This window comes from Oncorhynchus mykiss, chromosome 22 (assembly GCF_013265735.2).
Source record: "Oncorhynchus mykiss isolate Arlee chromosome 22, USDA_OmykA_1.1, whole genome shotgun sequence".
NCBI classification, from domain to species: domain Eukaryota; kingdom Metazoa; phylum Chordata; class Actinopteri; order Salmoniformes; family Salmonidae; genus Oncorhynchus; species Oncorhynchus mykiss.
Window position 1 is genome coordinate 43,995,955 of NC_048586.1, and position 13,905 is coordinate 44,009,859.

The window sequence follows — 13,905 nt, forward strand, 5'->3', positions numbered from 1 at the left end:
AACAACTTTTTATCGTCTCTAATAATGATTTATAAGATAATTCAAAAGATGTTTAATGAATTAACTTATAAACCATTAACTGATCATTAGTAAAGTAGTTTTGAAGTCCCTAATCTAAAGTGAGGACTATTCATATTTTCTTAATACTTTATAAATGTTTTGAACAGTGACCAGTGTAATTTATCACAAAAAGATGGACATGCTATTGATATATTCCAGCAGTACCTGATGCTCCTTAAGTTCTCAAAATGACCTAGAACATATCAATGGTTAAACAATAAGCACACAACACAGAGGATGATAAAGGAAATATATTGAACATTTTATTCAAAAACAGTCACATTGTTGTGGTAGTGTGCTGAACTAGTAACGTGTTTTGTCTGAAAATACTAGCATTCGTGTTTGTTGGCAGTGACTTTCAAAACCAAAGTGTGGATTGCAGTCACTCATTAGAGCAGTTCATAGACTGCTTACAGGGTAAGGGAACCGATATCTAAATACATAACTGAACATTACATTTAAAGGGTTACTACCTTTAACACACTACAAGTGTTTTTAACCAACATGGAGTCGACATTAAATTGACATCTGTGCACAGTGGGTAGGGATTGTTTTCAGTATGTGAAGTGGCCATAGGATGACAGTAATCTGTGACTGAGAAGGATAACTTCATTCTATATGAAAGACAATTATGTCTGCTCTATAAAGTCAATTTCTAGCTGAACTTTCTGTGTTAGGTGAAAAGTGTGTCTCTGCCAAACTGAGAAGAGACCATCTGTCTGAATAATACCAGACTTCATTACAGGAGACTCCCTGAATATAATGGTCTTATTTTGATTAATGAAAAAATATGCACAACACATGTAAAACCAAACTTTCCTTATATTTACTCCACCTACCACCTGTTAACCCTAACAGTCCTGAGGCTCCAGCAAAAAAATGGTGTGCAGGATGGCGTGGTTGGTGCCGTTCAGTCTCTCACTCAGCGGCAATGGGCACTCTCCCCGTGGTGGAAGTTGGCCAGGTAGCCCTGCGGAGGAATTATTTGAATTAGCTCTATGTATAGTACATACATATCCCGATTGATTGTGGTTAGAGTGTGATTAAAATGAGCCCAGAGCAGACAGTGGCAACCCATGTGGTTACTGTGGAGTAGGCTAGTGTATATAAAGAAAGTAGCCTTACTAAACACCCCCCCCCCCCCCCCCCAGTCATTTTCGAACTGTCACTAATTGTGCTGTCAATTGAAGTTCTTATTTCATGTGAACTAGACTAAATTTGTATCTGAAACTTTTGGCAAGAATTCCTGTAACTTTGATGAGATAATTATCAAGTTAATACAACATCGTGATCACATTAATACAAGATAATTATCACTTTAATATGTGATACTGAAATGATCTCATATTAACTTCTTAAATGTTAATTCACCAATTTAGGGGACTTTCCATTTTCATTTAGATTCTGTGTTTAATAGCCATATGTACACGTGTGATTGCAGAGTACAGTGAAAATCTCAGGCTCTGAGCTTGAACATGCAGGACTAAGTGAAATAAAATAATGAAAATTGTAATAAAATGTAAAAAAAAAAACATTTGAAATAGCATTATAAATCCTTGTCCATTGGGTTGGAGGCAGAGTAAAAACTGCTAATGTTGTGGGGGGGGGGGGGGGGGGGGGGGGGAAGGACCATAGGGGGAGCAGCATGACCATTGAACGGGTGTGGGGGATCAAGTTAAATAAAAACAAAAAAAATAGGATAACCATATTAACAACTGCAACAGTGATGAATGTCATTGGGGTGGGGGCAGAGTAAAAGGCAGTTGGGGGGTGAGGGGGGGGATGTCCATTGAGGGGGGAGGAGGAGCAGGTAGCGGACTAGTGGTGGCTATTCAGCAGCCTGATATTCTAAGGGTAGAAACTATTGGACAGTCTTCCAGTTTTTGCCATGATGCTGCTGTGTTGCGTCTGAGTGTTTGAAGCAGGTAGAACAGAGCATGGGGTGGTTGAGGTCCCTGATGATCTTCTTGGCCTCCCTGCGGATTTGGTGTTGTAGGTGTCCTGTAGGGCAGGCAACGTTCACCCAATGGTGCGTTCGGCTGCACGTATCACCCTCTGAAGCTTCTTGTGGTCCGCGGCAGTGGAGTAGCAGTACCAGGCTGTGATGTAGCCGACAGTATGCTCTCGATGGTGCTCCTGTAGAACACTGTGAGGGCCCTCGGGGACAGACCTAATTTCTAAAGTATCCTGAGGTTGAAGAGTTGCTGTTGTGCCTTCTTCCTCACGGTGTCTGTGTGGTCAGACTATTTGAGCTTCTCCGAGATGTATATGCAGGGGAATTTAAAGTTATTGACCATTTCCACAGCAGCCCTGTTGATGAGGATGGGGACGTGTCCAGCCTGGTTCCTCCTGTATTCCACAAGGTTCTTTGTTTTGTTAACATTGAGGGAGAGGTTGTTTACCTGGCACCACGCCGTCAGAGTGCCTACCTCCTCCCTATAGTCTGTCTCATCAGTGTTGGTAATCAGTGCTACTGCTGTTGTGAAGTCAGCGAACTTGAGGATGGAGTCGGAGGTCACACAGTTGTGGGTATACAGGAAATACAGGAGGGGACTGAGGACTCAGCCTTGTGGGACCCCTGTGTTGAGAATCAATGTTGAAAAGGTAAGGTTGCCTTCTTTCACCGTGAGCTTTGTAATGAGCTTGTTGGGCACTATGGCCATTTTATCAAGGCATATGGTACTAATTAATTATTAAATAATACATTCACAGGTGGACAGAGACATCAATGAATGACAGGAGTGCACAAGAAAATCAGTTGGATTTTCTCTGACCACTAACTATATAAAAAATGATTACAGTATTAAGGCATCTGAAATGTTATACATCTTATTGATTGTAATTATATGTAGTTTATCAACAAAACTCAATCACTATTTTTCATGAATAGGTTGTTCATAGCATATGCAATTTGAAACTGAAATTTACAATGTACTATTTGTCATCATATTTACTATGCAAACTAGTGCAAAAAGTGCATACGAAGCATAGATAAGCAACAAATCTGAGCTACATAACATTATAAGGCATTAATAGGTACTGTTCATGGCTCACTCATGAAGACATGTTTTATATGGCCATCCACTTTATATTAACATGAAAATATCTTCTAAGTACTTGATGTACAGTTTAATATCCTCTAGATACCTTGTCAGAGGATGCAAAAAAGATCTTGAGAGAAACCTTCAACAAACCCACCTGACCCACTTGAGGAGGGAGTGTTTGAGCACCTCTGGAGCCATGGATTGAAACTACAACCCCTAAACTGTCACCTGTTCTAGAGGCAGGTCACTTACCTTGGGCATGTGGTGGGCATCCAGGGGTTCACACCGGATCCTGGCAAGGTCAAAGCTGAAAATGCATGGGATACGCTTAACACAGTGAGTCAGTTCCGGTGCATTGTGGGGTATTATAGGTGACTTATCACATGTTCTACATGATTGCCTTACCTCTCAAAAATCTATTGGAGGACCAGGGGTCCACCTCATGGAAAACCAGTGTCCCAGTACAGTGGTCTTTGTGTTCCGGGTCAATTTGAAGTCATTGAACTGGAACTAAGGGAAGGGCTAAAATAGTGACATCCGTGATGTTCGGGGTCAGCTTGACCCGGCAAGTTGACCTTGGTCCATGTAACTATTGAACGCTTTGTCCTTGAAACAAGCTGCCTCATGCACAAGAATGGTGCAACTGTAACAGTATACATTTTACGTCCGTCCCCTCGCCCCGACCTGGGCGCGAACCAGGGACGCTCTGCACACATCAACAGTCACCCCCCGAAGCATCGTTACCACAAAAGCCGCGGCCTTTGCAGAGCAAGGGGAACCACTACTTCCAGGTCTCAGAGCAAGTGACGTCACCGATTGAAATGCCACTAGTGCGCACCACCGCTAACTAGCTAGCCATTTCACATCGGCTACACAACCATGATGATCACATTGATATAATGATGTTCCTATGATGCTCATTCACTAAGGAATAGTGATCTGAAGTCAACATGACCTTGACCTTTGTGTTAGTAACAAATTGTATTCTGTGCAGTAAAGTTCTATCTATCCATGCTGATCACAAGGATATATGTACAGTTGAAGTTGGAAGCTTACATACACTTAGGTTGGAGTCATTAAAGGCACAGTCAGCTTAGTGTATGGAAACTTCTGACCCACTAGAATTGTGATACAGTGAATTATAAGTGAAATAATCTGTCTGTAAATAATTGTTGGAAAAATTACTTGTGTCATGCACAAAGTAGATGTCCTAACCGACTTGCCAAAACTATAGTTTGTTAATAAGACATTTGTGGAGTGGTTGAAAAACGAGTTGGAAAATTCCAGAAAATGATGTCATGGCTTTAGAACCTTAGACGAATTGACATCATTTGAGTCAATTGGAGGTTTACCTGTGGATGTATTTCAAGGCCTACCTTCAAACTCAGTGCCTCTTTGCTTGACATCATGGGAAAATCAAAAAAATCAGCCAAGACTTCAGGAAAAAAAATTGTAGACCTCCACAAGTCTGGTTCATCCTTGGGAGCAATTTCCAAATGCTTGAAGGTACCACATTCATCTGTACAAACAATAGTACGCATGTACAGGAAGGAGATGCATTCTGTCTCCTAGACATGAACGTACTTTGGTGCGAAAAGTGCAAATCAATCCTAAAACAACATCAAAAAACCTTGTGATGATGCTGGAGAAAAATAAGTACAAATGTATCTATATCCACAGTAAAACCAGACCTATATCGACATAACCTGAGAGGCCGCTCAGCAAGGAAGAAATGTCTTCTGGTCTGATGAAACAAAAATAGAACTGTTTGGCCATAATGACCATCGTTATGTTTGGAAGAAAAAGTGGGAGGCTTGCAAGCCGAAGAACACCATCCCAACCGTGAAGCACGGGGGTGGCAGCATCATGTTGTGGGTGTGCTTTGCTGCAGGAGGGTCTCGTGCACTTCACAAAATAGATGGCATCATGAGGTAGGAAAATTATGTGGATATATTGAAGCAACATCTCAAGGCCTCAGCTAAAACTTCTTCGCAAATGGGTCTTCCAAATGGACAATGACCCCAAGCATACTTCCAAAGTAATGGCATAATGGCTTAAGGACAACAAAGTCAAGGTATTGGAGTGGCCATCACAAAGCCCTGACCTAAATTCTATGGGAAATTTGTCGGCACAACTGAAAAAGCATGTGCGAGCAAGGAGGCCTACAAACCTGACTCAGTTACACCAGCTCTGTCAAGAGGAATGGCCCAAAGTTCACCCAACTTATTGTGGGAAGCTTGTGGAAGGCTACCCAAAACGTTTGACCAGAGTTAAACAATTTAAAGGCAATGCTACCAAATACTAATTGAGTGTATGTAAACTTCTGACCCACTGGGAATATGATGAAAGAAATAAAAGCTGAAATAAATTATTCACTCTACTATTATTCTGACATTTTACATTCTTAAAATAAAGTGGTGATCCTAACTGACCCAAGACTGAATTTTTTACCAGGATTAAATGTCAGGAATTGTGAAAAACTGAGTTTAAATGTATTTGGCGTATGTTAACTTCCGACTTCAACAGTATGTTTTCCCTGTGATATTTAGAGGCCGAGCGACAGTGATCTGACATTTGGCCATAAAAGTATTTTAAAAAATTATAAAATGTCATAAATTGTCATAATTTGATTGATTTGTGACTTTGGAACAGTCATCAAAAAGAAAGGAGGACCAAGGCACTCTTCATATAATTAATTAAAATGCCTTTATTTGTATGGCATGTTCAATGGAAACAAAGTTTAAAAACTCTGCCACGTTTCGGCTTCATGGCCTTCGTCAGGGAGTACAAAGAAATGTCCTATTAGGGTACTATGAAATAGATGGCTCTCCTATTCTTGGCACTTTGCCCAGTCATATTCAAGGTTGGAACTACCTTTCTAAGGGGTTCTGATGCTTCTAGTTTGGAGTTGCAATTTTGATAACATATTTACAGTATTTCACTTTTTATTGTGTATAGTATTGCTTACTAGGTGTTGTCCAATGAATGCTGTAACCACTCTCTCTTCAAATCAGGGCTGATTGGAAAAAGCTGTTTAAAAACCATATCAAACATGGACAACAACAGTCTAAACATACCGGATGCTGCGGCTAATGTCGGACCCACAGGAACACTAACTGTGGAGCTGCTACAATCCGTGATGGGCACCCTCAAAACCGATATTTTCGGTCAAATTGACTCTCACTCTACCAATCTCAGGACAGAGATATCAACGGTCAAAGAGCTTTAAAAAATCTATAGAGAGTATACAGAATAAGCTTGTCGCTTACGGAGTGGCCTTATCGGAGCTGGAGTACGGTGCTACGATCCACAGCAATCGCATTAGCCAGCTGGAGGCTTAAGTTGGCTCATTAACAACTAGGGTGGCATACCTCGACTAGAGGTGTGAAGATATGGAAAGTAGAATGTGAAAGAACAACATTCGTCTTCTGGGAATACTGGAGGGAGTGGAGGGCCCAAGACCGACTTCAGGAGCTTCTCAGCCTGGAGGAGAAGCCACTGCTAGACCGTGCCCAACGCACCCTGCGTAGCCGGCCCCGGAATGAAGAACCCATGAGACCATTTGTCATCAGGGTGCATTTCTTTCACGTCAGCAATGACATACTGAGGAGATCGGGAGAAGCATTACCTTTCCTCTACAAGGGTAAAAGAGTCTCGATATTTGCGGACTACACCACAACCCGGGCGTGAAGTTCGGCCTCATCTACCCTGCGGTTCTGAGACTGACTTTACCGGACGGCTCCACGCACAGATTCGAGGACCCGGCTCTAGCGGCCGATTTCATCAACAAGAACATGAAAGCGGCTGTTGTACTGCACGGTGTGGAACAAATGGTTGGTTAGTTGGTCTTGTTAGCAGAATAGTTAGCAGGCCGGCTGGCAGACTGGTTGGCTAACGATGCCAAATTTGCTGGGTTCATTGAAACTTGAATGTCGTTCTTTTTGAAATTTTTATTTCCAACCCATGTTGGTGAATATACAGTTGACTCCCCACTATAATGTGATACAATGCAGATATGCATAAATATATTCTTTATTCCACTCACATTGTTGCTTTTTATTTGTATCATTACTATTTTATTTTGATCTAAGGCTTCTCTAATGCCAATATCTGTCTGTTTTCATGGTTCAGTTGCAGTTTTACCACTTTTACTGCTCTTAAACCTCTCTTAACCGAGGTTAGTTTTCCTTAGACTCTACTGGGGACCAATCTATGCATGTATGGTTTACTCTGGTTAAATGGTCACAAATCTCAGGTAGCAAGCACCAAGTAAGAGTTATCATGCTTTGTTCTAACTTTTTTTTTGTATTTAGGATTTTGCTTGCATCTCAGTTGGGGAGATGCTTTGGTAAGGGAGGTTGTGAGGGAAGAGGTTTTTCCCTCTTTATTTAAATTATAGTTTCGATATGTTTTTTTGGCACTTTGTCGCTTATCTTTGTTTTTTACATTTGTGCTATTAGGGTCAACTAAGATGTTTAGTTTACATTGTACCTTGTCCTTTACATGTTCTCTCTCTCATAAGACATGACTCAGCCTAGTGTAGCCCATCCAACTGGATGGAATGATTCTAATGTTCTTACTTGGAACTGCAAGGGCATCAATTACCCAGTTAAACATAGTCAGGTGCTAGTCCACCTTCATCAATTGAAGGCTCACATCATCTTTCTCCAAGAAACTCATCTGATGGTAACATAACACTCAAGTCTTAGGTGCAGATGGGTGGGTCAGGTATTCCATTCCTCATTTCAGAGTAAGGCAAGAGGGGTGGCTATTTTACTTCACAGATTGGTACCTTTTACATGTTCTAATGTGAGCGAAGATCCCCGTGGTAGATACATAATTGTCAGTGGTAGGCTGCTCAATACGAATAAACTTCTTGTTCATACTTATGCTCCTAATTGGGACAATGGGGATTTTTTTTCAAATCGGTTTTCTCTACACTCCCCGATATGTCCTCCCATATGTTGATCTTAGGTGGTGACTTTAACTGTTGGTTAGACCCACATTTAGATCCTCCACTAAACCTACTACCTTGTTAACCTCAGCTAGAGTTGTCCGAACCTTTATGTCTGAATTCATAGTTTCAGACCCAGTAGAGGGCGCCGGAGAAGATTGCAGACGTTTTACGTGGTTTGTGACTTTAAAATATGTAAATAAGCATTTCCCAAGAGATGATGGCTTTCACTTCAGCAGTGATAAATTCATGAACTTCTTCTTCTTCGAAAAGATCATGATCATTAGAAAGCAAATTACGGACTCCTCTTTAAATCTGCGTATTCCTCCAAAGCTCAGTTGTCATGAATCTGCACAACACTGCCAGGATCTAGAATCAAGGGAGACACTCAAGTTTTTAATACTATATCCCTTGACACATTGATGAAAATTGTCAAGGCCTCTTCAAGCTGCATACTGGACTCTATTCCAACTAAACTACTGAAAGAGCTGCTTCCTGTGCTTGAACCTCCTATGTTGAACATAATATACGGCTCCCTATCCACCGGATGTGTACCAAACTCACTAAAAGTGGCAGTAATAAAGACTCTTGAAAAAAAAAAAAAGCCAAACCTTGACCCAGAAAAAAAAAAAAAAAGCAGATACCGATTAAATTGGCCGATTATTATATATATATATATACAGTGCCTTGCGAAAGTATTCGGCCCCCTTGAACTTTGCGACCTTTTGCCACATTTCAGGCTTCAAACATAAAGATATAAAACTGTATTTTTTTGTGAAGAATCAACAACAAGTGGGACACAATCATGAAGTGGAACGACATTTATTGGATATTTCAAACTTTTTTAACAAATCAAAAACTGAAAAATTGGGCGTGCAAAATTATTCAGCCCCCTTAAGTTAATACTTTGTAGCGCCACCTTTTGCTGCGATTACAGCTGTAAGTCCCTTGGGGTATGTCTCTATCAGTTTTGCACATCGAGAGACTGAAATGTTTTCCCATTCCTCCTTGCAAAACAGCTCGAGCTCAGTGAGGTTGGATGGAGAGCATTTGTGAACAGCAGTTTTCAGTTCTTTCCCATTCTCGATTGGATTCAGGTCTGGACTTTGACTTGGCCATTCTAATACCTGGATATGTTTATTTTTGAACCATTCCATTGTAGATTTTGCTTTATGTTTTGGATCATTGTCTTGTTGGAAGACACATCTCCATCCCAGTCTCAGGTCTTTTGCAGACCATCAGGTTTTCTTCCAGAATGGTCCTGTATTTGGCTCCATCCATCTTCCCATCAATTTTAACCATCTTCCCTGTCCCTGCTGAAGAAAAGCAGGCCCAAACCATGATGCTGCCACCACCATGTTTGACAGTGGGGATGGTGTGTTCAGCTGTGTTGCTTTTACGCCAAACATAACGTTTTGCATTGTTGCCAAAAAGTTCAATTTTGGTTTCATCTGACCAGAGAACCTTCCACATGTTTGGTGTGTCTCCCAGGTGGCTTGTGGCAAACTTTAAACGACACTTTTTATGGATATCTTTAAGAAATGGCTTTCTTCTTGCCACTCTTCCATAAAGGCCAGATTTGTGCAATATACGACTGATTGTTGTCCTATGGACAGAGTCTCCCACCTCAGCTGTAGATCTCTGCAGTTCATCCAGAGTGATCATGGGCCTCTTGGCTGCATCTCTGATCAGTCTTCTCCTTGTATGAGCTGAAAGTTTAGAGGGACGGCCAGGTCTTGGTAGATTTGCAGTGGTCTGATTTCATTTTCCAAATTTTCTGATTTCCATTTCAATATTATCGCTTGCACAGTGCTCATCAAACATCCATGACAGCTTTGTGTTGCTGAAACTTGAAGCAGCAACCACGGCACAATCAATCGGGAGGTGGGTTATACATAGAGCTGAAAATTAGACTCATTTGAATATTACCTCCGCAAGGCAACCTGGCCTACTTCCACCACGGGGAGAGTGCCCATTGCCGCTGAGCGAGAAACTGAACGGCACCAACCACGCCATCAGACACACGTTTCTGCTAACAAGTTCAGATAGAAATTGACTTTATAGAGCAGACATACTTATTTTTCATATAGAATGAGTCTAGTTATCCCTCTCAGTCACAAATGGTGAGTTACACTGCCATCCTATGGCCACTTCACATACTGAAAACAATCTCTGCCCACTGGGCACAGATATCAATTCAATGTCTACTCCATGTTGGTTAAAAAATAAACTACGTTGATTCAACCAGTGTGTGTCCAATGGGTGTAACACTCTGCAGTAAAACTGTTTTTAAACTTGGCTCTTTCCTCCAGCATTTCGGATGAGATCAATTGTTGCATATGAGGTGACATTATAGAACGTCACCTTTTATTTGAGGGTATTTTCCTACATATCTGTTTTACCGTTTAGAAATGAAAACACCTTCTGTATCTATTCCCCCCATTCGAAGAAGTCATAAGTATTTGGACAACTTCACTTATTTTGTATTAAAGGTCGTAACCCTTTAAATGTAGTGTTCAGTTAAATGATGTATTTAGATATTGGTTCCCTTACCCTGTAAACAGTCTATGAACTGCTCTAATGAGTGACTGTAATCCACACTTTGGTTTTGAAAGTCACTTCCAACAAACACGAATGTTATTATTTTCAGACAAAACACTTTACTACATCGGCACACTACCACAACAATGGGACTGTTTTTGAATTTAAAAAATCTATATATTTCCTTTAACATCCTCTGTGTTGTGTGCTTATTGTTTAACCATTGATATGTTCTTGGTCATTTTGAGACCTTAAGGAGCATCATGTCCTGCTGGGATGTCTACCAATGGCATATCCATCTTATTGTGATAAATTAAACTGGTCACTGTTCAAACATTTATAAAGTATTAAGAAAGTCTGAATAGTCCTCCCTTTAGATTAGAGACTGCAACATGACTTTACTAATGATCAGTTAATGGTTTATAAGGACATATACTACACAACTTATGAATTATTTTAAATAATTAGACTATAAAAGGTTAAATAAATGTGAATAACTAGCTTGCTAAAAAAAAAAGTGGGAGTAATGATAAATAAATTATGAGTAAAGTATTTATTAATCCATTATTAATTATTTAGTGTGTTACCCAATCACTATATTCATTCACACTAAACAGCTTCTGAGAGAGCTGTTCTGGCGTGACCCTTGACCTGGCAGCAGGGATGTAGTGAGAGTAGTGGTAGTGTTTATACCCAGTATGTTGAGGTTGAAGTGTCTACTGTGGTCTCCTGCACTGTTGTTTAATCATTACTGCATATTGTAGTTATTTATAAATGTGAGAATACAAAGCTGATTAACATTTAACAATTGGTGACCAAACTGTAAATGCCTTACAAATAAATGGTTTATTTACACATTTGTTATTACTGAAAATTATAAAGTGTTACACATAATTGCATATTCTTGCATTTGACCCTAAACTACTTACACAATACACCATTGAGATAGACCTGGAAGTTATCTGATATCATGCAGTGTCTTTCATTTCAACTTCACTACACTTGATGAAGGCATTGTGTCACAATTGGGCCACTAGAGGGTGATGTTAAACATAATGACTCATGACGTCCTCAGAATGTAGTTTTAGAATATTTACTATTTATCATTAAGTAACATGGAACAACCACAGACTTAGGTATTTGGAGTACACAATCCACAATGACTACAATGTCTTTTATAAAACAAGCTTATTCCTTCTTATGCCTTCTCCAAGTCATTCCAATCCAATCCAGACAAATCATTCTGTATCAACACCACATGTATTTATGATGACAACACTGAGATAAGTAATGTCAGTATTGTTACAAGAAAGAAGCAATTATAACAATTGTATAACGTAATGATATCAAACCTACGTTTGTCAAATTTAGGAATAAAAACATAGTACTATGAATGCCATACCTTCAGAGATAAAATATGTTTAGCTGTCACTTTGAACCATGGATAAAATAAAGCATAAATTATTGGATTTATTAAGGAATTAACAAGTGGCAGAAAACGGATGAAAAGTGATAAATTGTCACTTAAAAAAGACAAAAAAAAGAAACCGAATAGAGATGGAATCCAACAAATTAAATAGTTGAAAACAACAATAGACAGAGTCTTTGCTGCTTTTCTCTCAGACTTATTTGCTTGTACAGTTTTAACACCAGACACTCTGGCAGCCTCTTTTGAAAATACCTTTCTGGCCTGTGATCTGGCCACCACAAAGATTTTCATATAAAGTGTTATAATAATAGAGCACGGGACAACCATTGTAATTACAATGTCCATTATTTTACCCCACATATACCCTTCAACAATAAAACATTCTTTCAAACACCTACTGGGTACCTGCACATTTACAATGTCTGTTATAATAACAGCATTGTATATGGTACAACACCACCAGCTAATGGATATACAACATATCATTCTTGTTATTGTTATTTTAGAGTGGTACAATAAGGGATCACACACAGCAACATAGCGGTCAATAGATATCAAGACCAAACTGCCCAGAGATAAAGAGGTACATAAACAAGCCATATATATATGAAACACACAGAAATATTGCCCAAAACCCCAGCATGATTCCATTATTGCTACAGTCGTTACTGGTATCACAATCAGTCCCACCAGGAGATCTGCTACAGCCAGAGAGAGGAGGAGCAGGTTGGTTGTAGTGTGGAGCTGCTTGAAGTGAGAGATGGAGATGATCACCAGTAGGTTCAAAAATACTGTAACTGCTGAAATCAATGAGAAGAAGATGTACAGTGTTATGTAGATAGATGTTGAGAGCAAAGCCTTTCTGCAAGAAGAGTTTCTGTCTTGAAAACAATATTGATCATCTTTGTGTTCCTCCATTTGTAATAAAGGGTCAAACGCTGTGGTCCTGCTCCTGCTTGGTCCTGTGTGTTACCCTGTCAGTTCAGCCTTCTGACAAACTCTGAGCTCTGCCTCTCTATTTATCCCTGAGTTACTGACAGAAACTCCCCTCCCCGGAGTCTCTCTGCACACACACACACACACACACGCACACACACACACACACACACAAAAATGAACAAACGGGTTAGATAAAAAAATAATTTATGATGTAATGTATGACAGGATTGGATGTTTCTGTGCCCACCTAGCATGTCCTTCAACTTTACTGATGAGAGAAATTGTACATTTTCTCAACTGAGCATTTTAATGGGGAAAATATAGTATGGGTGATGTTTTGGTCACTCAAAGGCTATTTCACATGGGAAGTAGGATAACTGTACAGACTAACTGGTTTGGGGGATGTCAGTGCTTAGTTTGGAACATAATCCACAACCTCAGGAGACATGACGGCACACCACATGTCAGCTGGCCAGTGTGTAGGAAAGTTGACAGTAGGGAAGTTGATGAAATGGCATAAATGTATGCAGCCCTACGAATTGAATCTGTTGTATTGGCCAGTTATATTATCTGATTAATGTGGTATTTAGTTTCCTGACACAGGAACAAGCCAGTTGATCAGAATATATCACGGAGAGTATCAGCAATTGGTGTCTGTCTAGACAGTCAGATTTTGCATGAAAAAAAATTACATTGTTACTGTGTTTTGCCTTTGTAGGGCCTAATGGGGTATGCACTAGAGCACATGCAGTCAAAATGAATAGTGGCATTACATATGAACATTCCATAGACGTTTAGAAATGTCCATTATGAACTGAATTATGAATAGTACTTCTTCAAGTTGAGGTAGGCTTTGTCTCAGTTACATCATGGGGACAAATACTATTTGTCAGACATCAGAACAACAACACTGTATTCTGACCCAATCACCCCTTGAT

The 13,905-nt window shown here is 39.9% G+C and overlaps 1 protein-coding gene across 1 annotated transcript; it reads right to left on the bottom strand.

The window, feature by feature from the left end:
• Positions 1-11,270: 11,270 nt before the first annotated feature.
• LOC118943594 (trace amine-associated receptor 13c-like) lies at positions 11,271-13,221 on the bottom strand. The gene is made up of 2 exons (XM_036959083.1): positions 13,215-13,221; positions 11,271-12,828 (listed from the first exon to the last, which is right to left on the bottom strand). Exons 1-2 carry the CDS (start codon positions 13,219-13,221, stop codon positions 11,987-11,989), a joined length of 849 nt encoding a protein of 282 aa, XP_036814978.1. The 3' UTR covers positions 11,271-11,986.
• Between the last annotated feature and the right edge of the window lie 684 nt (positions 13,222-13,905).